Source organism: Lontra canadensis, unplaced genomic scaffold, assembly GCF_010015895.1.
Source record: "Lontra canadensis isolate GAN:19392208 unplaced genomic scaffold, GSC_riverotter_1.0 scaffold113, whole genome shotgun sequence".
NCBI classification, from domain to species: Eukaryota; Metazoa; Chordata; class Mammalia; order Carnivora; family Mustelidae; genus Lontra; species Lontra canadensis.
In genome coordinates, this window is record NW_022631107.1 from 2,499,842 (window position 1) to 2,527,205 (window position 27,364).

Consider the following 27,364-nt stretch of genomic DNA (forward strand, 5'->3'; position numbering starts at 1 on the left):
GAGCTGAAGGCAGACGCTTCACTGACTGAGCCTCCCAGGCACCCCGAAAGTGTGGATTTTAGAAGACTCATAGCCCCCATTTTTGGATACTGACCCAGATGGCTACCCTCAATAAGTGGCAGACAGAAGTAATGAACTTTTAAAGGAAGATTTCCCCATGATGCATAAACACATGGTAAATCCTTAAAAGCAAGCACGTTGTATGAAATAACTGGAGCACATAGTTTAGTAGAAGCAAGGTCCCTCACATAGAGAAACAGGCTTTCCAAACACAAAAGTCAAATACAGAAGAAAAAAACCTCCTTTTCCCCCGCAAAGGAAAGTCGGTTCCCTCGTCTCCCCCTCTCTTGCTCCTTCCCAGTAGAAGCCTCCCTGGGAGATGTTCTAACGCTTCTTTAGAAACACCGACTAAGTAGAATGTGATATTATCTCTAAGGAGCTAATAAAACATTAATTGTTTTACAAATAAAACGTGAGATCAGTGACTAATGGTTCTCCCTCGGCTTTAAAGATGGAAGAATGGTATTAAATCCTGTGTCAGCTGAGTGCTTTAGGATAATTTACAGTAGAAGAAAGCAAGTTCTGGGCAGATGAACAGGCTTCCCAGCAGCAACCTGAGTTGGGGCTGCTCTGTCCGCTGGACCGCTGCCCCTGTGGCTTTGGATGAACCCAGGCTGTGGGTGCTGGGGACACGGAGAAGCCAGAGACCAGGTTTTCCTTTCCCAGCTGCACGTCAGAGGGAGACCTGCCATCGCTCCTTCTTCCCACCAAGTCCACAAGCGCAGATGTTAATAGTCTCCCTGGGGGCACAGCTCTAGGGCCAATAGAAAGATTCTTGGCTACTTTCTACGGATTTGTTTTTTGAGAGAAAAGGCAGGAATCTGTTCAATATCCTGATACACATTTCTGGGTGTTTTTTTAAACAATGTAACTTTTTTTGCCTTGATCTCAAATTTTATCCTGACAAAGTTTCTGTTGACGTAGAATTTTGCATAGGGTAAAATGGATAGGTCTTATGTATACAGGTGGGTAAGTTTTGACGAATGTAGGCACCCGCGGAACTACCCCCCAGATCAAGATACAGAATTTCCCAACTTTCTAATACGTTTTCTTGTGCCTCCTTCCAGCTAATAATTCCCCTGCAAGACCACTGTTCTGATATCTGTCAGCACAGATTAGATTTGCCTTTTGAACTCCAAAGAATACAATTAATTATACGTACTTTTTAATATGTGCCTTCTTTTGCTTGACATGGTGTTTTTAATGAGGCGGGGGAGCAGAGGGAGCGGGAGAGAGGGGGCTCCACACCCAGTGTGCAGTCCGACGTGGGGCTTGATCTCACAGCCTGAGATCATGATGGGAGCCGAACTCATGAGTTGAGCACTTACCTGACTGAGCCACCCAGGCAACCCCTGACATAGTGTTTTTAAGAATCATCTCTGTTGGGTCACCTGGGTGGTTCAGTCGGTTGAGCGTTTTCTTTCGGTTCGGGTCATTATCTCGGGGTCCTGGGACCGAGCCCTGAGTCAGGCTCTCCGCTCAGCAGGGAGCCTGCTTCTCCCTCTCCCTCTCTGTCTCTCTCAAATAAATCTTAAAAGGATCATCTGTGTTGGTGCACATAGAGAAAGCTTGTTCCTTTCAATTGTTGAGTGTGAATGTACTACTGGGTGTTTGTTCATTCTCCTGTGTTTTCCCGCTGGAAGTTACTATGCGTAAAGAGAACATGCTCACGTGGGTAGAAACCGGACCCTAGAAATGCTGAGTTAGTGTCAGGTGTGTCGTTCCTGTTATAAGAAGCCGCGAGCCCCTGCCAGAGTGGCTTACTGTTTGCACTCGCACTGAGAGTGGCCGAGAGTTCCCACGACTCCACGTGCTCACGCACACACGTGTTGCCTCTAGTCTCTTTCATCCATGCTGCTGGGTATGAAACATCATCTCGCTGTCACCCTGACGGCTTTTAGAGAAACATCAGCTGCCTTAGCACCCTCGAGGACCTCCTAAATTCTAATAGGCAAAATAAGCTATCTGTAGTTGAAAATGTGATATTAGCTCTAGCATGACGGGTCAAACGTGAGACAATATTTTAGGTACTGTGGGCATAGTCCTAGGATATGTGTGTCTTTTATGTATCAGTTTGGGAGCATGATTTAAGAATGTTAACTAGAGGGGCGCCTGGGTGGCTCAGTGGGATAAGCCTCTGCCTTTGGCTCAGGTCATGATCTCAGGGTCCTGGGATCGAGCCCCGCATCGGGCTCTCTGATCAGCGGGGAGCCTGCTCCCCACCCCCCGCCTGCCTCTCTGCCTACTTGTGATCTCTCTCCTGTCATAAATAAATAAAATCTTAGAAAGAAAAAAAGAATGTTAACTAGATGTAGCTTGGCTTTTTAATATATAGGCTTACTTACCTATACTTCAGGGTTCATTTCATTATGTGGTAACCTGGCTCCCAGGAAGTAAAGAAATAAGTAGGAAGGGCCTATGTAACAAATCCTTGAATAAATATTTTCTGAATTAAGTGAGACCTTTGGAAGGATTTTCCTTTGACCTCACAAGAAAGCAGTATGGAGTGAGCCCTACTCTATGCTAATGCATGACCTGTGTTAGCTCATTCAGTCTCACAGGCATCCTCTGAGGAAAATCAAATCACTGCCCACGTCCTGCACGAGGAAACTGAGTCTGGGGGTGCTACGGAGCCTGCCGGGGTGGGGGGCTAGCCGAGAGGGGCAGAATGCCATGCCGGCCCCGCCCTGACTCCCGGCCCCTGCATGGAACCTCTTTGACCCCTGCCCTCCCCGAGCAGAGAAGGGCTGGAGATGAGGAGTGTGGAGGCTCACTAGGGGGTCTCACAGACGGAGGTCCAGAGAAGGAGGCTGTGACCCACTGTCTAGACACGTGGAATCGTGTTCCTAAGAGGAGCAAAACTGGTCATCAGAGGGAAAATTCATGGTCTGCTGATGAACACTTTTTGTTTTCCTGTTTGGAAGAGCAGTTTTTCTAAAACATTTAAATTTAAATCTCGAGAAAAGCACATTAGACACTGAGAAACATAATCATCCATAACGCAGAGAGTGGGGAGGAAAAAGCAGTTTCTACCTTCCGTCTTTCTTCCCTTTGTTAAACCATCTTTTTCTGGAAGTAAATCATTTCTGTTGGTTTTCAGAAAGGCTTGGGAGGGAGGAAGTATCCCTGCGGCGGGGGGGGGGGGGGGTAGTCAGGACAGGAACATTCCAAAACGCCACACCTTCCCTGGACACTCCTCCCATCAGTCCCTTTGCTGGAAAGCACTTGAGCCTTGCCCAGGGCATCCCTGTTTGGGCAATAACCCATCGTCTCCAGATTCTTCCAAAAACCAGAGGCATCCCATCCTGAAACAGTGATAACACTATCCCCCGTGGGCTCTACTTCCTCCAGCTGCCCCACCTTTGCTTGGAATAAACATGAACCATTAGACTAGATTACCCTGTTCTCAGCCCTCAGGGAGTTTTTAACCAAAGACTAGAGGACAGGCAGGGTGATGCTGGAAACCCACTTGGGGCTCCCTGTGAGCCTCCTTTTGTGAACCACCTGCCAACACATAAATTCCTGCTATTTAGTTGATCCGGGTCCCTAGGAAGGTGCTGGATCCCCTTCTACAGGGCTCTCCCGAGTCCTCTCACTTGACTTTCCCGGGTCCACTGAGACAGGCACAATCTCCCCTGGGACAAGTAGGGACCCAGCTATCACATGCCCCAAGGCCCCTGAGCTCCAGGGCACGGAGACCCCGCCCACAGGCTGGCTCAGCCAATTGCTGTGCAGGCAGGTACCAGGGGCAGGACCAGCAGGGCCAAATCCCAGGCTTAAATGGACAGTCTCCTACCCATCACCAGGCGTGCTGGACACCTCCGACCTGCACCTGTGACTGCACCTACCCCAGGTGAGATCCCTACCTGGACCAGAAGGAAAGGGCTACCACTTAAAACATAGGGAGGGGGTACAAGCCTTGGGGGCCAGGGGTTTAGGGCTCTCGGGAGGCACTCTTCAGGGCCCGGTCCCTCCAGGCATGACAGCTTGACCCCTACACCCCAGACTCAGGGCCTGTCATTCCCTGTATTGCCATCTACGTGCTCTGGAAGCAGCAGGTGGGTTGCAGGGCGGGGAACAGGCCAGCATACCCCCTTGCGCTTGCCACCTCTCCACAGCCCCGTGGAAACACTTGGGAGGATTGACGCAACGTCTTTACTGTACCAGAGTAGTTCTAACATCTCAGAATAAAGGATGACTCTTTAGATGGTCTGGTCTAATCCAAAACTCATTTCTTTTCCCTTCCTAGGTTTTGGAACATGCATCCTTCTCTCTTCCTGGCTGCCCTTTGCCTGGGAATAGCCTCAGCTGCTCCACAACCCGATCAGAGCTTAGATGCGCGCTGGTCCCAGTGGAAGGCGGCCCACAAGAGACTGTACAACAAGGTTGGTAACCTCGGAGCTGTCCACTGAGACCCCAGGGAATGTTCTATGCTGGTGGGAGTCCACAGTGGAGAGTAGCTTCTGGAGGCCACCGGTACCCAGGCAGGAAGAAGGGCACCGTGATGGGGACAGATGTCCTGCTGTGTGGTTGCTGGAGAGCAGCTCCCAGAGCATCAGCCCAGCCCCGGTCAAGGTCTCTCCTCCCCTCTGTGAGCACATCCGTTTGGTGCAGATGAGCTGGGCTTAGATAGAAATCAGCATGATGGGCTGTATGCTTGTCTCCAGGATGAGGAAGGACGGAGGAGAGCAGTGTGGGAGATGAATCTGAAAGTGATTGAACAGCACAACCAGGAGTACAGCCGAGGGAAACACAGCTTCACGATGGCAATGAATGCCTTTGGCGACCTGGTGAGTGCGGCTGGGGTTGCTGAATGTCTTGTGCTTCCTCTAAGGATTTTTTCCAAAAAAATCTCATGCTTGTCAACTTTCTATTTCCTTTTCCTTGAAGACCAGTGAAGAATTCCAACAGGTGCTGAATGACCTTAAAATCCAGAAGCAAGAGGACCGTAACGTGTTCCAAGCACCTCTCTTTGCTGAGATCCCCTCGTCCGTGGACTGGAGAGAGAAAGGCTACGTGACCCCCGTGAAGGATCAGGTGGGACAGGACTCGGCAGTCCCTTTCCCAGACAAAGCCACGAAGAACCAGTGCCCTCGCGATGGAAGCTGAGAAACCGTACACCGTTTGTTATGTTTTGCAAGCGTTTTCAGGTGTAAGGGCTGTTGTCAAGTCTTGCTATTAACTTTGTAGACTAAGCGCTGTATCATTTTCTTTTCAGGGTCAGTGTCAATCTTGTTGGGCTTTTAGTGCGGCTGGTGCCCTTGAAGGACAGATGTTCCGGAAAACGGGCAAACTTGTGTCACTGAGCGAGCAGAACCTCGTGGACTGCTCTTGGTCTCAAGGCAATGAGGGCTGCCGCGGGGGCCTGATGGATTTTGCCTTCCAATATGTTAAGGACAACGGAGGCCTGGACTCAGAGGAATCCTACCCGTATCTTGCAAGGGTAAACAGATTTCCTTATCTTTTATCAAAGTTGAGTATATTCAGTAAAAACAAAGCCTATATTTTGAATTCTCATTTTAGACTATAGACTCTATATCGGCACATGGTCAGAACAGATTAAAATCTGTTAGCCTGGCACAGTTCTCCACCTAGAGGGTACCATACAGCTGTGCCCACTTCTCAGTCACACAGCAACACAAATACCGTTCTAAATACAGTAGAGATCTCCAGAGTGAAAAATCTATGCACAAGTAGACCAAAAGAGTGTCTCATTGAATAGATATCACCTCATTTCTCAATTTCAAAACAAGCAATCATATTTTGCCTCTTGAGATGTTTTATAACACACTCGACTCGGACATCATTCAGCTGCAAACCGTCTTGAGCTCCTGTTCCCCCAGGAGTTGGACACTATTAATTAAGTCCCTTCCCCTTTACCTTTGAAGAATGAATACTGCAGATACAGGCCTGAGAAATCTGCCGCCAATGTGACTACCTTCTGGCACGTCTTAAACAAGGAGGATGGTCTTATGACCACAGTGGCAACTGTGGGGCCCGTCTCTGCTGCTGTAGACTCAAGCCCATATTCCTTCCAGTTCTATAAAAAAGGTGAGCATTTGTCTACATAGAAAATCGGCCAGAAAATACGGGTAACCAGCATGACATACAGCAAGATGGGCTTTTTGGTATGTGGGACTCAGGAGGGTATGGACTTAGCATGGTGGCTCATTCTGTATATGTAATCCTTGTGCCTGTTGTCACCATTTGACATGACTTGACCCATATCCCCAGGCTTTTAAACACTTCATAAATATATTTAATTTTTTAAAAGATTTTATTTATTGATTTGGCAGACAGATCACCAGCAGGCAGAGAGGCAGGCAGAGACAGAGGGGGCGGGGGAAGCAGGCTCCCTGCCGAGTAGAGATCCTGACGTGGGGCTCGATGTCAGGACCCTGGGATCATAACCTGAGCCAAAGGCAGAGGCTTTAACCCACTGAGCCACCCAGGCGCCCCTATAAATATATTTCAATGGCTATATAACTTGACTGGTATAGCTTACTTCACTCTTTTCCAACGCTTGGACCTTGGAATTTTCCAAGGAATTTTACTACTGAAATTGACACTGGAAAGAACCCCTCGACTCACGTAATTTTCTGTTCTCTGCTGCTTCTTCGGCTGACGTCATATGGTAGAATGACAAAGTTTCAACAAGTGGTCTTTTAGGCCTCTTCACTGTTCTTTACAAAAGAGACTGTGACAACATATATTTCTGGTAGTATTAGATGGTGTCCTAAATCCCTAGCCTAGCTAAACCAAAAGATCTGATTTCTAAATCTTATCTCGATTGATATCACAGACGGATTTTGAGATGCCGTCTTTGCTGGGGTCACGAGGTTGTTGTCACTTGTTAGCATGTCATTTGGATGTCCCCGCTCAGCACTGAATCTCTCTTCTCCAGGCATTTATTACGATCCACGCTGCAGCAGTACGCGTCTCAATCACGGCGTTCTGGTGGTTGGCTACGGCTTTGAAGGAGAAGAATCGGAAGACAAACAATACTGGATTGTCAAGAACAGGTATAAAGAGCCAAGAACACCTATCTTGGAAACTGAAAAGGGAATTCTTTCTAGAATCAGTGTTGGAGGTGGATCAGCATGCTTCTGAAATCCCTGAAGTGTTTATGCCGCTGAGGGGGAAGGGACATACTCATGTGATGACGACAGTAGCTTGCTAGGGTCCTGCCATAGTTTTGCTACCATTGCTTTTCTCAACTTGAAAATGTTCTCATTTCTGAAATGCATCTGGCCCCAAGAGTTTCTTTTTCCTGTGTTTCCATTTGTAGTCTGAGAAAGGTCTGGGGACAGAATTCTGTGCTGGGTTAGAACTCAAGCAGGAACAGGAATGGACTCTCTGGATTCTTCCTGAATCTGTCCTGGTCTCTGGTGACCTGCTCAGGGTCGGGTGTGATGGTTCATGAAGGGAAATGTGTTTGATTGTTTGTAATAAATGGCAAACCCTGTCTTCTTTCAGCTGGGGTACAAACTGGGGCATGGAGGGCTACATGCTGTTGGCCAAGGACCGGGACAACCACTGTGGAATCGCCACCATGGCCAGCTTTCCTGTCGTGTGAGATGAGGGCGTAAAGAAGGCCTTGACTGGGAACAGAATATCGAGAAGATGAATTTTATTTGAAAGCTGACCACACCTTATGATATGGGATAAAACACTTGAACCATTGAAGACCCAAGTTGGGATTTGACTGTGTGGATTTTACATGAGGAATGTTACCACTTTGCTCATTACTGATGTAAAAGCCTTTGTATGACAGACTTGTCTAATAACTTTTGGATTTTCATTTTTTTAAAAAATGTATGAAGTTTTATTTTTTAATAAAACAACTTCAAAGTAGAAGGGAGGTAAAATGTTACTATTTAACTCTTTATAGAGTCAAAATGTGACTGGGCTCTAGGATATCCTTGGATAGGCCAGTGGTCCACTGGGAGAATACTGGGTGGCCCGATTGTTTTGAGTATAAATGATTGTTATATCTGTAACATTGTTACAATGTTACATTAGTTTCAGGTGCACAACCCAGTAATTTCCAACCCTATACAGTAGGCTAAGCTCAGCACAAGGATAGTTGCTGTCTGTCGATCTCATGCTGTACCATTACAGCTATTATGACACCATTGACAATATTCTCTATGCTGTGCCTTTTATTCCCGGGACTTACTCATTCCATAGGTGGAAGCCTGGACCTCCCATTTCCCTTCACCCCTTTTATTCATCCTCATTCTACTCTATGTCCTCTTTACTCTTTGCAGATTTCCTACGACTCATGTACTAACTGGATTTCTCTCTCCACAGTCCCCAGCTCAGCTAGTAGTCTGTAAACATCCCAGGGGAGTTATAGAGGAAGAGACTGTGGGGGCCAGGGAGGACACCCCAAAATGTGCCACAATGGTACATGGATTATCTGGATACGAAGCTACTTGGGAAACAGCGGGTGCGAGGGCACCCAGGCTGTCCTCTGTCCCCAGCAAGCAGGACACGAGTCTGCCACAGCAGAGGTGCCCTCCTTGTGCTGCAAAGTACAAAGACAGCCTTAGGCACACACATGGGACTTCAACGCTGGGAAAGCTGTAGAAAGAAACCTCGTGGCTTTTTTACTCATCTACAACCTCAGCACAAATCCCACTTAAGCATTCCTGCTGGTTGAAAGCCCCGCATAGCAGGAAAGCTGGCCATGGTGGCCATTCCACACTGGTTGTCCTGGGCCTTGGCCATCAGCATGGAACCCTGCATGCCCCAGTGTGCTCCAGTTGAAAGAAGCCAGGGTTTGCCAATTATTCCAGAGAACAAACACATTTCCCTTTATGAACAATCACACCCGACCCTAAGCAGGGCACCAGAGGCCAGGACAGATTCAGGAAGAATCCAGAGAGGCCGTTCCTGTTCCTGCTCGAGTTCTAACCCAGCACACAATCCTTCTTTCCCAGACCTTTCCCAAAACTGAAACATGAGCAGGAAAAGGAAAATCTTCAGGCCAGATGTGTTTTACGAATTTAAAAAAATCCAATTGAGAAATGCAGTGGTGGAAATCTATCGCAGGACCCCCCAGCTTGAGACAGTACCTTCCTCTGGTCGTCCCATGAGTATGCCTGTGTTCCTGCCACGTGGGGTAAATGCTTCTGGGGTTTCACAAGTGTGCTTCAGGGTTGGGGGACTTGTCTCCAAGCACCGATTCCAAAAAGGATTCCCTTTTCAATGTCCAAGATAAGTATTCTTGGCTTTTTATACCTGTTCTTGACAATCCAATAGTTTTGGTCTCGGATTCTTCTCCTTCCGGTCCATAAACAAACCCCAGAATGCCGTGATTCAGCTCCTCACTCTGCGGTTCGGAGCATAAGAAATGTCTGGACAGTAAAATCTAATGTTGGGCTGAGGTTTCCCACATGACATGGGGTAGTAGCAGCCGATCAGCCTATCAGCCACAGTAAGGGAGACATATCAAAATTCAGTTGCACTATAAATCCAGATAAAATTAAAAGTCAGGTAGTTTTGTTTAGGTAAGCTAGGGGTTTAGGCCCTTCTCTGTCTGTTGTTAGCAGAAATACGAAGTGTCACAATCTCTTTTGAAAACGATAGTCAAGAGGCATAAAAAAAATGCCTCTTGTGATTCTCCTTAAAGGATGTGAGCCTACGGAAACAGCAGGGAACACAAAATGACTTGGGCTAAGGGCTCCTTTCCAGTGTTAATCTCAGACTCTTTAAAAATTTTCAAGGTCTAACAACTGGAGAAAAGTAAAGCAAGCCATACCAATCAAATTAGGTAGCCATTTCAATATATTGATAATGTGTTTAAAATCATGGGGATTTGGGTCCGGTCATGACAGGCGGAAACAGCAGGCATGAGTGTTATGGCTGCAGGATGAACTGTGTGAAATCCACACCCCCCAAATTCTACATTGAATTCTGCCTACCAGAGTGTCACTCCTGCTGTATCTTAGGGCGGTTTTCCGATTTTTCTACCAATATTTCTCCACAGACAGATGCTTACCCTCTTTATAGAACGGGAAGGTGTCCAGGCTTGCACGGAGAGCAGCAGAGACGGGCCCCACAGCTGCCACCACCAGCACAAGGGACTCCTCCTGCGAGGCACGCTCACCGGCCGGTGGCGCTGGCAGCAGGACGCTCGGGTCTGTGTGCGCAGGGTCTGTCCTTCCAGAGGGAAAGGGGAAGAGACTTGTTCATGACCATCCACCTCCTGGGGAGCATGAGTTCAAGACAGCTTACAGGTGAGTGATTTCCAAGCCAAATTTGTCGTAAAGCATTCCAGGAGCTGAAATGCTATTGGTTGTTTTGAAATTGAAAAACTACCTTGTATGTGTTCAATGAATTATTCAGGGTCTATGTGTCCTTAAGAACTGGTTCATTCCAGAGAAATCTGTACCCTGTAGAGAATGGTACGTATGTCTCCCTGTAACATAGAAATAAAAATAGTCATGTGGTCACCACCGAGGCAGAGAACTGTTCTCAGTTCATCTGGGTTAATGACGGTCCTGACAGTTTGCAGCTCTAGGGTCCACCATTTAAAATGCAAATATTAAATACGGTATCTGTGTTCTTCAAAAGCATGTGACTCTGGGAGCAGAGCTAGACTGATAACATGTGAGGAGCTCCACTTACCCCTGGACGATATGGATAGGATTCCTCTGAGTCTAGGCCCCCGTTGTTCGGAACATGCTGGAAGGCGTAATTCATCAGGCCACCGCAGCAGCCCTCACTGTCTTGAGACCAAGAACAGTCCAGCAGTTTCTGCTAGCTCAGTGACACAAATTTGCTTGTTTTCCAGAACCTGTGTCCTTCAAGGGCACCGGCTTCCCTAAAAGCCCAGCCAGAAGCACACTGACCCTGAAACCAAATTAGAAAGCTCTCATTCTAAACTGAAATGAAACTAAGTATGTAGCGAAATCTAATCACGTGATCTCTTTTTCCGCAAAAACGGCAACAGGCATGAGAAAGATATGCACGAAAGTGGGAGTTGGTGGGCGGGTCTCTGAGATGGTCTGTGCATCAGTCCGAATTCTCCAGAGACACAGAGCCAATAGGATTCAAGCCACCTCAGCCACACAGACACACCGACACACAGACACACAGACCCACACCCCATGCCACAGCCTTGAGGCAGACTTCCTTCTTCCCCCAGAAACCCCAGGTTTGCTCTTAAGACATCCAACTGAGGCTGGAGGGGTTCAGGACACACTCCCCCAGAATGTACCATGTGGGCATATGGGTTATTTTCAGCTGAGGGCACTTGAGAAGCAGAGGAGGGAAGCAGAAAGGTCTCTCTGACAACCCCCTTCCGAAAGCAGGTCATAACATTTCCCACAAGAAAGGGGTTCTCTCCCCTGAGAAAGGAGCCAGCAAGAGAACATTCTGATCACCAGAGTCCGAGTCCACACCGAACTGCCATCTGTGCAAACACACTTCCCAAATAACCCCGATCTTCCACTCCTGCCTCCTGCCCCCACAGGTGTCTCCTCGTCCTTCCCCACAACTTACTGCTCTTTGTCTTGTCATTTCTCTACAAATGTGTCAATTCTTGTCTGGAAGGTCTAGTTGCTTCCGGCTCTGGTCACTTCTTTGGATCTTCCTTCTCTCATGAAGGCTTCCAGGTGCATAAAAAAACCCAATAAAACATGTATGCTTTTTTTCCTGTGAATCTACCTTGTTTCTGTTTAATTCTTGGCCCAGGCCAGAGATCCCAAGGCAGTGGAGGAGAACTTCCTACCCCCACATGCCTGCCCACATTATTGAGAGAAATCTTTATTTAAACCCTGTCGGCCGATTGTAGCTGTTAATAACTTGTACATAGGGACCGCACAGCAAGCTCCAGGATAGTGTTCGATCAGAGAGCTCGGCACTCTGGATGCCCTCACCAGTCTGCTACCTCAGCCCTTTGGGGCCCAAGACACACCAATCCACTGTGTCTGCCCACACACACTAGCAGATGGGGTAAAGGCACTTGCAACAGGCTCTGGGACATCCGTCTTGTAGCTCCACTGGGTTGTAGCTATCTGGGGTCCAATGACCCTGATCTCTAATGTATTTCTCTACTATTGAAATTCTATGGGTGCGTGTTCACTTTTTGAAAATGCAAAGTCTTTTCCTTGTTAAGATAATGTACCTTTGTCTCTATTGATCTTTGGTCCCATTTTGCTTCATTCCAGGGTTGGGTCAGACACAGCCAAAGGGCAGCTGTCATAAGATGTGCATAGCTGCAACTACAAGAACCAGAGGCCACCCAGTATTGTCCTAATGGACCACTGGCACATGCGGTTATGTCTTTAGAGCCCTGTCAAAAACAAAACCATGGGCTCAACATGGCATCTCTTAGGTAAAGGTCCCAAGTTAATAAACCAAGACTTAACACCTAAGTTAACTGCAGTTTCAACCTCTTCCCTGCTACAGTATGACCTTTACCAGGTGATAATGGGAACATGCTGGTTTGCACCAGGACACATACTGAGGGACCCTTTCTGGTCCCTGAAGGACAACAACTTTGCTAACAGATTCTTTGCTCATACTTTCCTTTTTCTGCTCTCTCTCTACCTGTACAAGCCTTTCTTTTTTGGTAGCTCTTGGAGTTCTTCCCTACTTGCTAGATATATGGGAAGCTGCCTGATTCATGAATCCTTTATTAAACCAATTAGATCTTTGTAATTTATTTGTTTTTTTTTGTTATTTAACAGCCTGAGTCTATAAGTTAATTATATTAAAAACTTCCCCCACTTCTACTTTGAAATGGTTTTATTTTAAAAGGTATAACTTTACGTATCAGTACAAGGTATAAAATTCAAAATCTATTGAACAAGTCAACCACCCAAAGCTGTCCAAAGCAGCAATTAAAGAAATCACAAAATCAGATCACAGGTTAGATCTCCAGTGGCTTGAGTGTTTCATTCCACACAATGAGGTGTGATCACTTGTAAGAGAAAATTCCTCTTCTGCGTATTTGGTCCCCAGTCGAGGTCTTCTTTACACTCTCATCTCACACAATAGGAAAGCTGGCTGCGGTGGCAATTCCACAGTGGTTGTCCCGGTCCTTGGCCATCAGTATGTAACCCTGCATGCCCCAGTCTGTGCCCCAGCTGGAAGAGGACAGTGTTTGCCAATTATTTCAGAGGAACAAACACATTTCCCTTCATGAGCAGGGCAGGACAGGGCCAGGACAGATTCAGGAAGAATCCGAGAAGCCGTTCCTGTTCCTGTTCGAGTTCTAACCCAGCTCATAATTCTACTCCCGAACCTTTCATAGACTTTCATAGAACCTTTCACATAGACTACAAAGTAAGAGACCCCAAAATGCTTAGGGTCAGATGTGTTTCAGAAATTAAAATAAAGGGGACACCTGGGTGGCTCAGTCGGTTAAGTGTCTGCCTTCAGCTCAGGTCATGATCCAGGGTCCTGGGATCGAGCCTGTCATTGGGCTCCTTATGCAGCAGGGAGCCTGCTTCTCCCTCTCCCTCTGCCTGCCTCTCTGCCTACTTGTGCTCTCTATCTCTCTGTCAAATAAATAAATAGAATCCTTTTAAGAAAATTAAACAATGAAAAAAGAGAAATTTTAAAAAATCTCCAATTTAGAAATGCAACAGTACCAAAACTATAACAGGACCTCCCAGCTTGAGACAGTACCTCACTGTGGTCGTCTCATGAATATGCCTGTGTTCCCCCTACATGGGGTTAACACTTCTGGGATTTCAGAAGTGTGCTCAAGGGTTGGGGGACCTGCCTCCAAACACTGATTCCAAAAAGGATTCCCTTTTCAACTTTAAAGATAAGTATTTTTGGCTTTTTAAAAAAAGTCTATTTCTTATTCCATTATAGATCACTTATTTTGTCTTTTTCTTTTACAGAAATGTATAGTATATACATTATATTTTTAAAACAATTTTTTCTATTAAGTAAACACTATCCCCGACGTGGGACTTGAACTCATAGCCTTGAGATCAAGAGAGACATGCTCTATCTACTGAGCCAGCTGGCTGCCCCTATTTTTGGCTTTTTATACCTATTCTTGACAATCCAGTATTTTTGCTTCTCTGAGGCTTCTTCTTGAGAGCCATAGCCCACCACCAGAATACCGTGATCCAAGTCTTCACTGCTACAGTCTGGATCGTAGTAAATGCCTGGAGAAGAGAGATTCAGGACTGGGGTGACCATCTCCGGGAACGTGTGGTAGCAGCCCAGCCTATCAACCACAACCAACAGGAGGCATTTAAAAGTTCAGTGAAATGACATAACCTCAGGTAAGATTTAAAAATCAGATTGATTTATTGATTCACTTTTAGCTAGGCTAAAGATTTAGGCCTTCATCTAACACCAGCAGAAAGACAAATTGGCACAATCTCTTTCGTAAGCACTTTGTCAAGAAACATAGACGAGCACTCATTGACACCTTGTGGTTCGACTTTGAGCACGTCAGCTTAAGGAAACACAACCCAGAGCACAAAAAAAATTACTTGAGCCGAGGGGTTTTTGCCAGTTTCAATAAAAGTAGTAAAATTCTTTGGAATGTTTCAAGGTCTATCAGTTAGAAAAAAAGGAAAGTAAATTAAGGTATACCAGTTGAATTATATAGCCATTTAAATACATTTATGATGTACTTGAAGCCATGGGGATATGGGTCAAGTCATGGCAGATGGAAAAAATGGGCGCAAAAATTACATGTGCAGAAAAACACAGCTCTGTTAAATCCTCACCCTCCAAAATTCCACACTGACTTCTACAGACCAGAGTCAATGTTATTGTATGTAATGGTGGTTTTCCCATTTTTCTGCCTAAATGTCTACATAAACAGATGCTTACCCTTATGATAGAACTGGAAGGTACCCAGGCTTGCATCGATCGCAGCAGAGATGGGCCCCACAGTGGCCACCGCCAGCTTCAGGGACTCCTCCTCCGGATGGATGTCCATGAAGCCGGTGTCATTAGCGGCGGATTGCTCAGGCTTGTATTTGCAGGATTCATCCTTTCAAAGGGACAGGGGAAGAGACTTGATCACTACCCTCCACCTCCTGGGGAGCACGCGTTCAAGACAGTTTGTAGCTCAATGTTTCCCAAGTCACATTTGTTAGGAAGCGTCCTAGGAGCCGAAACACTATCGGCTGTTTTAAAATCAAAACATTAGCTGGTGGGAACTTCATGAGACACTCTCAGTCTACCTGTCCATAAGAAGCTTTTCATTCTGGAGAAATCTGTACTATAATAGAATGGTATCAAATGGCCCCATAACACAGAAGTAGGAAGAGTTGCATGGTCACTATCAAGGTAGAGAATATAGGGTTTTTTGTTGTTGTTTTAGGATTTTATTTATTTATTTGACAGAGAGAGAGACAGCGAGAGAGGGAACACAAGCAGGGGCAGTGGGAGAGGGAGAAGCAGTCTTCCTGCCGAGCCCAGGACCCTGGGATCGTGACCCGAGCCAAAGGCAGACACCTAACGACTGAGCCACCCAGGCGCCCCCGGCCAATATAGTTTAATGACAGTTCTGACAGTTGCTGCTGTAGAGTCTACAACATAAACGGTGAGTATGAAATGTGATATCTGTTTTATCTGAATGTGTTCAATGCTAAAAAGCAGAGCTGGAATGACAGGCAGGGAGCACTACTTACCTGTGCACAATACGGATAAGATTCCTCCGAGTCCAGGCCTCCGTTGTCCTTCACATACTGGAAGGCATAATCCATCAGGCCACCATTGCAGCCCTCATTGCCTTCCGCCTGAGAGCAGTCCACCAGGTTCTGCTCGCTCAGTGACACCAGTCTGCCAGTTTTCTGGAACATTTGTCCTTCAAGGGCTCCAGTTGCACTAAAAGCCCAACAAGAACCACAGAGACCCTGAAACAAATTTTAAAAATTCTCAGTCTATGGGGCACCTGGGTGGCTCAGTGGGTTAAGCCTCTGCCTTCGGCTCAGGTCATGGTCTCAAGGTCCTGGGATCGAGCCCTGCATCAGGCTCTCTGCTCAGCAGGGAGCCTGCTTCCCTTCCTCTCTCTCTCTGCCTGCCTCTTTGCCTACTTGTGATCTCTGTCTGTCAAATAAATAAATAAAATTATAAAAAAAAATTCTCAGTCTACAAAACAAATATCAAGATTTGACAGCAGCCCACTGATCCGGAAACTCTTTTAAAACATCACGAGCTGCACACTTTTCTCAGCCGACCACAGCAAGGACACCGATTCCTTTCACCTTTCCTCCGGAGGGTGACCTGCCGAGTCCTGTCCCACCTGATTCTTCACGGGGGTCACGTAGCCTTTCTCTCTCCAGTCCACGGACGAGGGGGTCTCAGCAAAGGGAGGTGCTTGGAACATTTTCCCCTCCTTGCGCTTCTGGCTTTTAAGGCCATTCATCACCTGCTTGAATTCTTCATTGGTCTTCAAGGAAAAGGAAGTAGAATGTTGACAAGCAGCAGATTTTTTGGCAAAGCACCGAGGAGGGGACGCATGAAACATTGAGCAACCCAGGCCACACTCACCAGGTCACCAAAGGCATTCATTGCCATCGTGAAGCTGTGTTTCCCTTGGCTGTACTCCTGGTTGTGCTGTTCAATCACTTTCAGATTCTTCTCCCACACTGCTCTCCTCCATCCTTCATCATTCTGCAGAAAAACAAATAAACTATCATCTTTATTTATATTTAAAACCAGCTCACCTGCACCAAGTGGATGTGCTCACGGAGGGGAGGGGAGCAGAGACCTTGACTGGGGCTGGGCTGATGCTCTGGGAGCTGCTCTCCAGCAACCACACAGCAAGACATCTGTCCCCATCCTGTGCACACACGGTGCCCTGCTTCCTGCATGGGTACCGGCGGCCTCCAGAAGCTACTCTCCACTGTGGACTCCCACCAGCATAGAACATTCCCTGGGGTCTCAGTGGACAGCTCCGAGGTTACCAACCTTGTTGTACAGTCTCTTGTGGGCCGCCTTCCACTGGGACCAGCGCGCATCTAAGCTCTGATCGGGTTGTGGAGCAGCTGAGGCTATTCCCAGGCAAAGGGCAGCCAGGAAGAGAGAAGGATGCATGTTCCAAAACCTAGGAAGGGAAAAGAAATGAGTTTCTGATTAGACCAAACCACCTAAAAAGCCATCCTCCTTCCTTCTGAGATGTAAGGCCACTAAGGTTGAGTACAAACACGCACTCCATCCTCCCAAGTGCTTCCACGGGGCTGTGGAGGAAGGCTGCGGGTGTGGGATGGGCAGGGCGGGTGTGGGATGGGCAGGGGGCCTGCCGCCCTGTGACCCGCCTGCCACTTCCAGGGAACTTGCGTCTCAGCACAGGGAGGGGCGGGCCCTGACAGCGCGGCGTCAGGGGAATCAGGCTGCCCTGTCCGGAAGGGTCAGATCCATGGTCAGCGCCTCCTGGGAGCCCCGAACCCTCACTGCCAAGGCAGGCAGCCGCGCGGGTGGCCCCCTGCTCAGGTTCGGCACGAGAAGACCACCTGTGGCCAGTGGCGCGAGGCAGTGCAGCTGCGCAGTCTCGATCACAGATGCGTGTCCTGAGTTCCAGAAGGCCCCGCAGCGGGGTGAAGACAAGCTTTTAGGGCCGGGATCCCGCCAGGTCAGCCCCGCCCCCAACGCCTGTTCAGGCTGCGAGAGGCTGAGTCAGCCTGGGGGCGGGGCCTCTGCGCCCCGGAGCTCCGCGAAGCTGGGACAAGCTGGGCAATCCTGCCTCGGGGGACCTGGGGGAGGCGAGCCGGGGGACCAGGGACGGGACTGAGAAGGGAATCCGGTCCCTCCCTAGGGACCCGGATCAGCTAATTGGCAGGAATTTATGTGTTGGCAGGTGGTTCACGAAAAGAGGCTCACAGGGAGCCCCAAGTGGGTTTCCAGCGTGACCCTGCCTGTCCTCTAGTCCTAGAGTCTGGTTAAAATCTCCCCGCGGGCTGAGAACAGGATAATCTAGTCTAAGTGGTTCCTGTTTATTCCGAGCGGAGATGCGGCAGCTGGAGGAAGTAGAGCCCACGGCGGGGAAAGTGTTATCGTGGTTTCAGGATGGGATGCCTCCGGGTTATGGAAAAATCCGGAGAGGACTGGAAATCTCCGAACAGCGAATGTGCTGGGCAAGGCTCAAGTGCTTTCAAGGAAGGGGACTGACAGGAGGGTGTCCAGGGAAGGTGTGGCCTTTTGTAATGTTCCTGCGCTGACTCTCCGGGCAGTTTCTTTTTCCCCTCTTACGCCTTTTCCAAAACTGACAGAAACGTGTTATTTACAGAGAAATCCGGCTTAATAAAAAGAAAAAAGGCGGGAAGTAGAAACTGCTCTTTCCTCCCCACTCTCTGCATTATGGGTTATTATGGGCCTCAGTATCCAACGTAATCTCCTTCAGATTTAAAAGAAATTTGTCTTACTCATCTTTTACTTCAATGATTATTACTTTAATTTACATTGAATGTCAGGATTTTAAATGACAGCTTGTGAAAATATTTTAAATGGAGGAAAACATACAAGATATACAAATATTAATTTATATCATTAAAAATTTAAGGAACACAAACTGGAAGCATTGTCACTATTTGGGGAATGTGGTAGCATTTTTCAGCAGAATTGAAACTGAGAGTATATTTGACTGAACTGACTCCTAGCATCAGGGCAAGCCAGCATTACTCAGGGCTTCTGTTTGGCGGGGGTTGAGGGGGTCGGGTAGAGTAAGGGGCAGAAATGCATTTGTACTTTCAACTTGATTAATAATGACTCAACTGTGGGAGGAAGATCAAATCTTTTCTCCCCTGACATGGGTCTGAGGGACAGGCTCTGCTGCTCCCTCCTGCCTGGGGCATGTGGATAGGGCTTTCACCTCACACTGAAACAGCCCTGAAGGGCCACTGCTGAGCCTTCCCACTACCATCAGCTTCCTCCATCTGACCATCTCATTTATGCTCCCTAGTGCTTCAGTAGTTATGTTCTGAGTGGGTAATAGAAACATTCAAAAACCTTCTTACAGAAGTTTTGACACAAAGTACTTCTGCAATGCAACAAGGCATCCCCACTTTTGTAAGAGCTACAGAGTTGGCTGGATTCCATGGCCCAGAGACGACTGGCCCTAATAGTTCAATGAAATACAAGACAATGTAATGATCTGTCATTCCAGCATTATGCCTCCGTTCCTTAGGTCTGCAGAGGAGATAGTGTTCATTCATTGAATAATTATTTAGACCATTCATCTATCAGGTGAGTGGTGAACCTGATGCTTGGCTGGCAAGACACGGGTACACAGAGAAATATTTACTAATTCAGGCCACTGATTTTAAGACAACATCGTTTTCGGTCCAAATGTTGATACTGCCACTCGACAGTCATGTAGCTTTGGCAAGACACTTTCACCTTGTGGGGTCTATGGTCTTACCTGTCAAAGGGGATTGAAAATGCCCATTTCTAAGGGGGTATGGTAAGGATTATAGAGGATAAGTTATATAGTGGTTAGTATATAGTCCTTAGCATGAAGCTACTATTATTATTCTCAATGATGTCCTGGAATTTAAGAGAACTCTTATCATCAAATCACCCTTGTTTGATCATGTCTTACGATGTATCACCGATGGTTTTAGAATATCAGACAATCCAGACATAATAGGACAGACAACAAGCCCTTCAGGTCTGGGGAGGGCCGAGCCCCTGGGGTTGTAGGACCTGGCTGAAATGGACAGAGGATTTTGAACACGAGACCACAGATACCCAGCTGAAGCCATTCCAACACGCTGCCTCATGGGTGCTCTGGGCTCAAGGTTGGATGGAGAGTCAAGGACTAAGGTGACCTTGGAGTCTCTCAACCAAACCAGCTTCCATCATCATGGCTTTATGCCCCGAGTTTCCCTGCTTATTGAGTGCCTCACTGTGCACGATGTTCTGAAATTGGTCGTCTGTGGGCAGATTTCTGGACAAAATGCACTGCTGAGTCCAGGCCTTGCCTTGGAGAACCTTACTCATGGGTGATCCATCTCGGAAGCCGGTGTTCTTCCCCCTTTTCTCTTGTATCTCAGAAACGTGATATGCAACCCCAAAATGACCTTGTAGACATCTAGCAGGTACACTCTCCAGTTGGTCCTGGCAAACTGGACTTGCCAGCAAGCATGAGTGAACCGTTGCCTTAAACTTTCAGTTTCTAGATCCTGACCTATTCACACTCTAGTGGAGAAGGCAGTGGTTTGTTGTAAAAATACAGAGTATGTGAATGCTTAATTATCGGGTGGGACAATTAACCAAACCAGTTTACCTGGCTCATGAGCAAAGATGTCACACATTCCCATGTCGTGTTCCTGGAGATGGGACAATAACTGAGAGACCGCACCCCTCTCCCTGGCCCCCACAAGGTCATTACCGTAGGTACAGTCCCTAACCCTTTGCCACTATGTCCATTTAAACATTTCTGGGAAGTTCTTCCTGGGCTCTATGACTGTGCACTGACTTCTGGGAAGATCCTCTCTTCTCCCTGTAGGAACCACCAACCTCTTCCCCAGTAGAAGATCCCCATGCTTGAGTTATTTCTTCTAGAGCAGGTCCTAGGACAGGGCAACAGAGCTGTGGGGAGACTATATCCTATGCTGAGAGAGCTCTGTAGCCACCCGCAGGTCTGTGTCATATGTAATGTGAGGGGAGTGAGATTTTCTGAAATGTCAGTGTTCATTTCTTATTTGTATTTCTTTTCTAGGAACATGTACCTTCTGTGGCCAGGGACATCCTTGTCTCATAAATGATCAGAATTTTAACAACAGGAATGCAAGAGGAGAGAGTCATTGTTTGGCACTTGACATCCCAGTTAGAATTCCTGAGTCCAGGAGGCCCCTGAAAACCAAGCTTTAAAGAGAGAGAAGAAGATTTCCTAATTCTAGGGCCCAATCCGAAAACCTCACATAAGGTCATTGCATGCAGGAATTAGTCCTTTGCCTAGTGGAGTAGGAGGAGGAGGGGGAAAAGTGTCTCCCTAACACAGGGAGAGGGGAACAGCCTGCTTCACTTATGCCTATGCTCATGTGTGGCTGGTGGGCTCTGGAAGATTCCCAGCATAGCCTTTGGCAAGGAGGGGTGCAGCTCACGTATTTGAAATGACCAAGACTAGCAAACACAGACTGCTATAAGACCCCAGGACACTTGCACAGCCATGGTAAGGAGAAGAGACTTCTTAAAGAACGAAAGAGGCTAGATTTTGCAAGAGTGGTTCCAAGTCGGATTTATTTTAAGAAAAATAAAGGAATATGATAGTTCTCGATAGTATGGATAGTAATTACACTGAAAGGCAGAGTTAGAGTCATGGCTGAAGCTGAAAGGGACTCATTATTTCCCAGAAAGTGAAAGGAAATGAATAGGGTTGCTGGAATGTGGGAAATTAAGGTTATAGCTTCTCCTTAGGCCATTCCTCTAATTCCAGTCGAATCACCTTAAGTTCAAGGTCTTCTTAGCTGCTAACAGGATGAAGGTTGACAAACATAAAAAGAAAATGTTACAGTCTCTCTAATGGTTTAAGACATTTTTGTCTTATCAGCCATGTGTGTTTAGCCTTGGGTGTCTGTGTCCTGGGGAACTCCTTTCCCATACCCGACTCTCTTCCATCTGAGTTTTGTGCACTCCTGTTGCAAAGGGAACTATTCTCAGCCGCTGTCCTGTAATTTGCATAGTGGAGTGCTCAGTGAGCTCAGAGGAATCCAAGCAGTCTGGGCACAAATGTGACCCTGGCTGTGCCAGCTGGTGTTACTAGAGTGTTCAAGGGTAGGTGCTAGTGATCGCCTATACGGGAGGGGAGATGGCCCCAGGAGCACAGGGCTTGGCTTGAACGCAGGTGAAATGCGACCCCCCAACCCCCTCCTCCAGGCACCATGGGACAGTGTACATAGTGCACAAGCATCAGCAGGGGCCAGCCAGGAAATCTGCTGCTGCAGGGAAGGTACACAGCCTGTTCCACCTCTGTTTGCTCAGAGTTTAGGGTCAAAGACAGGGGAGCAGGCTGAAGATCCCAGCTGGCTGGCCACACTCCCATGACTGGACCAGAGGGCTGGACATGCCTTGTTCTCCCACTCAGGTGTCACTCAGGTGGTCAGGATGAAAGGATAACATTCATTACCTGTTGACTTTCTTGTATGCAACCCGCTCTTGATGCAGCCACAGGTATCCACTGCCTTTGGAGGTGTTGGGATTAGTGAAAGGGAGACAGTTAGAAAAAGAGTCACATGTTCAGTCTGTAACTTTCAAAACAGGATTTTTTAAGCCCCTGGCTTTCAATACAAGGCCAGGCTTTATAGAAAGAGATGCACTGTCCTAATTGTTGAAAAGCTCATGAAGGCTGGGCCAGGCACCTAAGGTGTCCTGACTCGAGATCATCTTGTCTTAAGGAAATTTTTAAAACTTAGCAAGCAACATAAATACTGTTTTAACGAATGTGTATACGGCTACCGTGGATGAGAAATCCAGGTTTCCATGTAACCTGGAGGCTGGACAGGATGGGAAGTTCACGTTCAAGTGTCAGCGCATTTATGAATTAAAGCTTGCTCTTCCCATTCTCTGTCCCTGAGTCTGCTGGAGCAGAGACCCGCTGACCCCTGTGTTTCATGACAGGACCATGGTCTGACTCCAGCTTTCCTGGAGTCAGGAAACTGTGACTGTGTTTCCCAAGCAGCCAGAATCACGGTGCTTCCCAAAGCGACACCCTGCCTGTTTCCGGAACATGGGTGAGTTTTCTAGTGTCAGGGGATGGAGTCCACAGGCCACGAAATATTTCATGGGAAGGGGCCTGTGCAGCTTGCTGTCTATTTCTACACACAGCTTCTGCACAAACTAAACAATAATGAACTTGAAAGCCACACTGCCCACAGCAGTCTGGTCACTAGTCTTGTGAATTGGAGAAAAAAGAGATCACTGGGTGACTTTTTTTTTTTAGGTTAAATTATTGAAAAAAAAGAAATATCCATTATTCTCAGATCATTTTTAAAACTTTGCTCTTTCTCTTCTTCATGGCATTACACGGTTTTAAAAATGTGTTTTGCAATGTTGGTGACAACAGCGAGCAGCTGTTGCTTTTTCTGAGTGGTCTTACTTGGGAAAACAAAGTGTCGGTCCCCCATGTTCTTTATGAAATCTTACTTCTCCATGAAAATGCCAAAGTGTGGGAGCCGCTGAGACGCAGTAGGGCTTCTCAGGGATTAAGAGGCAGTAGAAGAGATGCTCGTCTCCCTTGGAAAAGAGCTTCAGGCTCCAGATTCTGGAGGCACTATTAGTAAAATTTATTTTTATTTCTTATTTTCAGAACAGCTTCCTATCAAAATGAGGAATGAAACCTACTCAAGCCTGATGTCCACTTTTGTCCATTTATGAGGAATAAGTTAGATGTCACCAGATAAAGCCACAAATCAGAACATTCCACACGATAACCCATTCCGTGTGGTGGTTCCATGGCTGGGTGTCCTGTCCATGGAAGGGTCTTCAGTGGGATCCTCTCTATTTACAGCCTGTGTTGACGGATAAGTTCCCCCGGTAGTTTCCCAGTGCCAAGGTGGGCAGGGTCCCAGCTGGATGGCTGGCTCTCGTGCACGAGGTTGTGAGGACGCTGGGGAAGTGGGAACCTGAGCCAGGAGGCAGGGGAACCTCATGCAGAGAAGAACCCAGAATCCTAGTGTGGCTGCAGCCCCAGTGAGGGGAGCCTGCAGTGGAACTCGGCCCTTCAAACCAGGCAGAAAAGGACACAGACCACCACAGACCAGTTCATAGTGTTGTCAGTTCAATGAGAATTCTGATGAGTCACTAAATGAGTCACTAACTTCCACATGTCGGGAAACCTTACAGCTTACATACAAAAAAAAAACAAAAAAAAAAACCCAAAAAAAAACCACGATGGGGGGTGGTCACCAGATTTGAAACCATTCCTACAAATGTGCGTGGCATTACCAAGAATGAGTTTTGAAGCTGAAAGTGTTCTAAACTATCAATAATTATAATGATTAACTAATCATTTTCATCTCTCATGATGTTGGAATGATTGGATAATCTTTCTCTTTTGCTCAGAGGGGTATTACGAAATCTGTTATAGGTAGCAAAAACTGTATTTAAAGGATTAGAAGGTGTGTCAACAGTTTTTTTATATAATAATGCTTTCTGGGAAAAATGGAAACCAAACAGAGTGAGCACTACAAATGCATTTTTTCCCCTTAGCAAGAAGTGCTTCTCTCCTTGGATTTTAATCATCATGAGACAAAACAAAAAAACAAAACAAAACAAAACAAACCCACAAAAAAAGAAGTTTCACGTCCAATCCAAAATACAGGGAAAAAGTTCATGAAAGTATATATTGCATCTTTATTTCTAATAGGGAAGAATGACTGAGTGTCTCAGGGTCGGGAATCGGGACATGGCCACACCATCCCAGTGTACAGCCATTACCACTGTGCTTTCTGAAGAACTTTGCGTAACATTGAATTATTGCTATTATGACACATTAAGTAAAACTAAGAAAAGGCAGGTTATAAAATTGTACCTTTTATATTATTTCAGTTACATTAAAATATGTCTAGGAAAAAAATGGAAGGGAATAAAAACTTTCATTACATCAAATTGCCCCCAAATCTAAGAGGGTCATTGCCCGAGCTCCAGGGAGGGCTGACCCTGAAGGGTTTAGGTTGCTGACTTTCAGCACACTGGACCGTCAGCAATAAATTCCAGGCTTCTCTTTCCCGTGTGAGGACTGGTCACAGAGTCACATGATTCACAGGAATTGGCAGCAACCTCCCTCGAGGGTGACTGGACTCCCTCGAGGGTGACTTCCAAGAAGACTGACTGTCTTCTTGGAAGACAGCACTGTGCTAGGCAGCCAGAGGCCCTGCAGAACCCCGTGGTCTCCCTCAGGGGTGGGGACAGCACAAAGGCGTGGGGAGGAAGACAGCCCTCACCCGGCTCTGTTTGTCTCCGACTGTGGGAAATGGGCACCCGTGGATGAATCTCTCAGGGCCAAGGTTCTGGGCCAGGAGAACATGTCTTCAGGGCCAGAGAATCCTTAACCTCATGAGACACAGACACGAGTATACATGTGCTTGTATACAACACACACAACACACACACATTTATAGACAAATGCGCACATATGCATACACAGTCACACAATATACTCATACACGTGTACAACTTGACACACACACAGTCCATTACCATATGAATACCACAGGAGAATAACGGGCCCTAGGTAAGGTCAGATGCCCTGACACTTAGTGTGGATTGTTAATGACTGATGGTCTAGTTTGGTCTAAATCTCTTAAACCCTTTGTTTTCAGAACCCAAAGACTGAGGTTAAAGCAAACCATTTGTAAGACTTTTTTAGTTGTAAGACTCTGTGATTTCAAGGACAAGGCACATTACCCACCAAGAGTGAACTCAGTCCTTGCTCTGTGCCCCTGACAGGAGCCCCCGATAGGAGCCCCACAGGTCGGAGTCACAGCCTTGGGCCCCAGGCCAGGCAGGCCCCCCTCACCAAACACCAGCCCCCAGGGTGAGGGCACATCACAGCCCCATCCCGGGGCACCTCTGCTGTCGATCCTTGTGGAACTTCTTTCCTGCCCCTCCTCCTCATGCCCACACTCTCCTTCATCCTTACAGAGCAGAGATATGGCCCTGGGAACGACAGTCACCACCAGCCCTCTGAGGCAGGGCTTTCTGGAAGATCAGCGGCTGTCCCCTGGGGCATGTCTGGCTCCGCCCCACACACATTTCCAGGGGTGCTATGGGAGGGTGCTGACTACCCCTTAAAATCTCATTTCAGGGACTCCTCTCTGGCCCTCCCTCCTCCAGGGTGTTCAGCTGGGACCTGCCCTCTGTCCCCCTCCTGGCCCACATCTGGAAGTCACTGAGTTCCGTGCCCAAGGGGTTTGGGGCTCCAGCCTCTCAGCAGTGCGTGACTTTTCGTTGTAAAGATAAAGTCGGACCTCACCCTCAGGTGGTAGACAGAGCACAGCTGCAGTCTCTGGAAAGAGCCCCCAGGAGCCCATTTTTCAGGCGGCTGTTGGCTTGAGCCCCGTGACTGGCCTGGGGGAGCAGGTACACGGTCACCTGTCTCTGTGTCCTTGTTGTGAGCCCGGGGGGCAAGTGTTCATAATAGGTGCTCAGCAAACATCTGGGGGATAATCAATCAGACGACATTACTCCTCATAAAGTTTGGCCTGATTACATCCTCGAGAATCTGAAGTCCTGAAAAGATATGGCGCTATCCCAAGTATGAGTTGAAACTGAAGGAGGAAAATTGTGTAGGAAAGAAAAAGAGAAAAGATGCCAAACAAAATTCTTATCTGTTCTTCCTATGATACCATCTTAAAGAAAATATTTTTTCTTATAATGAACATGAAATTCTTCCAAAACAAAATGTATCTTTTTTTCTATTCCCCTCCTTTTGGGGATCCTGCTTTGTTGGATGTTCCACACACCATGGGTAAGGTAATCTTGCACATTCCTCTGCAATCCTTATTGCTACCTGGATATTTTTACATTCCAGCTTTATATATTTTCTCTACTTAAAAAAGTTGCAGCAAAATAGAATATAAAATTGTTCGTTTGAGCTGCATTTCCCTGTGCGGCACAGGGGCAGCGAGCACACGCCCAGTGCTGGGCACCATCCTCACCATCCATCCCCAGATCGTTTCCATCTTCCAGCCTGGAACTATCTTTTTCCCTTCACTACGGCCTTCCTTTTGAAGCTCAGCTCTCCTGACCACACTCTCATATTTTCCCCTGGCAGGCACGTCGCTGTTGTGCATGTAGGAAGAGCGAGCTCAGACTCTCACCTTGTAGGGGCTTTTCTAGGGCCACACCATCAAGGTTTAGTAAAACCCATATGGACTCTGGACATCAATGGGGCCAAATGTGGTTTTGTCATTTCAGAGACTCCTAAGTTGTAATTAAACCTCTTCTGCAAACTGTCCTCCAGAATCTCCACCTATAGTTTTAATTCCTTTTCAAAATGTGCCGTCCAGAGTTGGAGCCAGTCAGAACTCCCATGGTGGCCTCCAGCACATTTCACAGAGGCTTTGGACCCTGGGAAGCTCCTGTCCATATGGAGACCTTGGGCCGCCCAGGGCAGCCCAGGAGGGGGCTTTGTACCATGGGCAGTGCCGCCCAGAGGGGGCGAGGAGCCTGTTCCCAAGTGCCCTTCACTGAGACACTAAGAAAAAGGTCCCAAAGCTTGTCTTTGTGGCTCCCGGGACCTTGCACTGACAGAGTCTCACTGTGGCCCCAGGAGGTGACCCGTGTTCTGGTTTCTTCCCTCCTGCAGGAGGCAGAGCCGACTCCCTGTGGTGGGACTTTGGCAGACACTTTCAGCCTTGTCTGAATTCAT

General features: G+C 47.3%; 2 protein-coding genes across 2 annotated transcripts; one reads left to right on the forward strand and one right to left on the reverse strand.

Moving 5' to 3' along the window:
- The first annotated feature begins 4,313 nt into the window (after positions 1 to 4,313).
- Positions 4,314 to 7,671, forward strand: LOC116856828 (cathepsin L1-like). Its single transcript, XM_032840454.1, has 7 exons — positions 4,314 to 4,445; positions 4,728 to 4,850; positions 4,951 to 5,097; positions 5,279 to 5,503; positions 5,949 to 6,111; positions 6,965 to 7,082; positions 7,537 to 7,671. Exons 1-7 carry the CDS (start codon positions 4,320 to 4,322, stop codon positions 7,634 to 7,636), a joined length of 1,002 nt encoding a protein of 333 aa, XP_032696345.1. The 5' UTR covers positions 4,314 to 4,319; the 3' UTR covers positions 7,637 to 7,671.
- Positions 7,672 to 12,851: 5,180 nt separating this feature from the next.
- LOC116856836 (cathepsin L1-like) lies at positions 12,852 to 17,613 on the reverse strand. Its single transcript, XM_032840472.1, has 8 exons — positions 17,508 to 17,613; positions 16,966 to 17,101; positions 16,546 to 16,668; positions 16,298 to 16,444; positions 15,684 to 15,908; positions 14,878 to 15,040; positions 14,081 to 14,198; positions 12,852 to 13,160 (listed from the first exon to the last, which is right to left on the reverse strand). The coding sequence occupies exons 2-8, from the start codon at positions 17,089 to 17,091 to the stop codon at positions 13,061 to 13,063; spliced, it is 1,002 nt and encodes a 333-aa protein (XP_032696363.1). The 5' UTR covers positions 17,092 to 17,101; positions 17,508 to 17,613; the 3' UTR covers positions 12,852 to 13,060.
- Between the last annotated feature and the right edge of the window lie 9,751 nt (positions 17,614 to 27,364).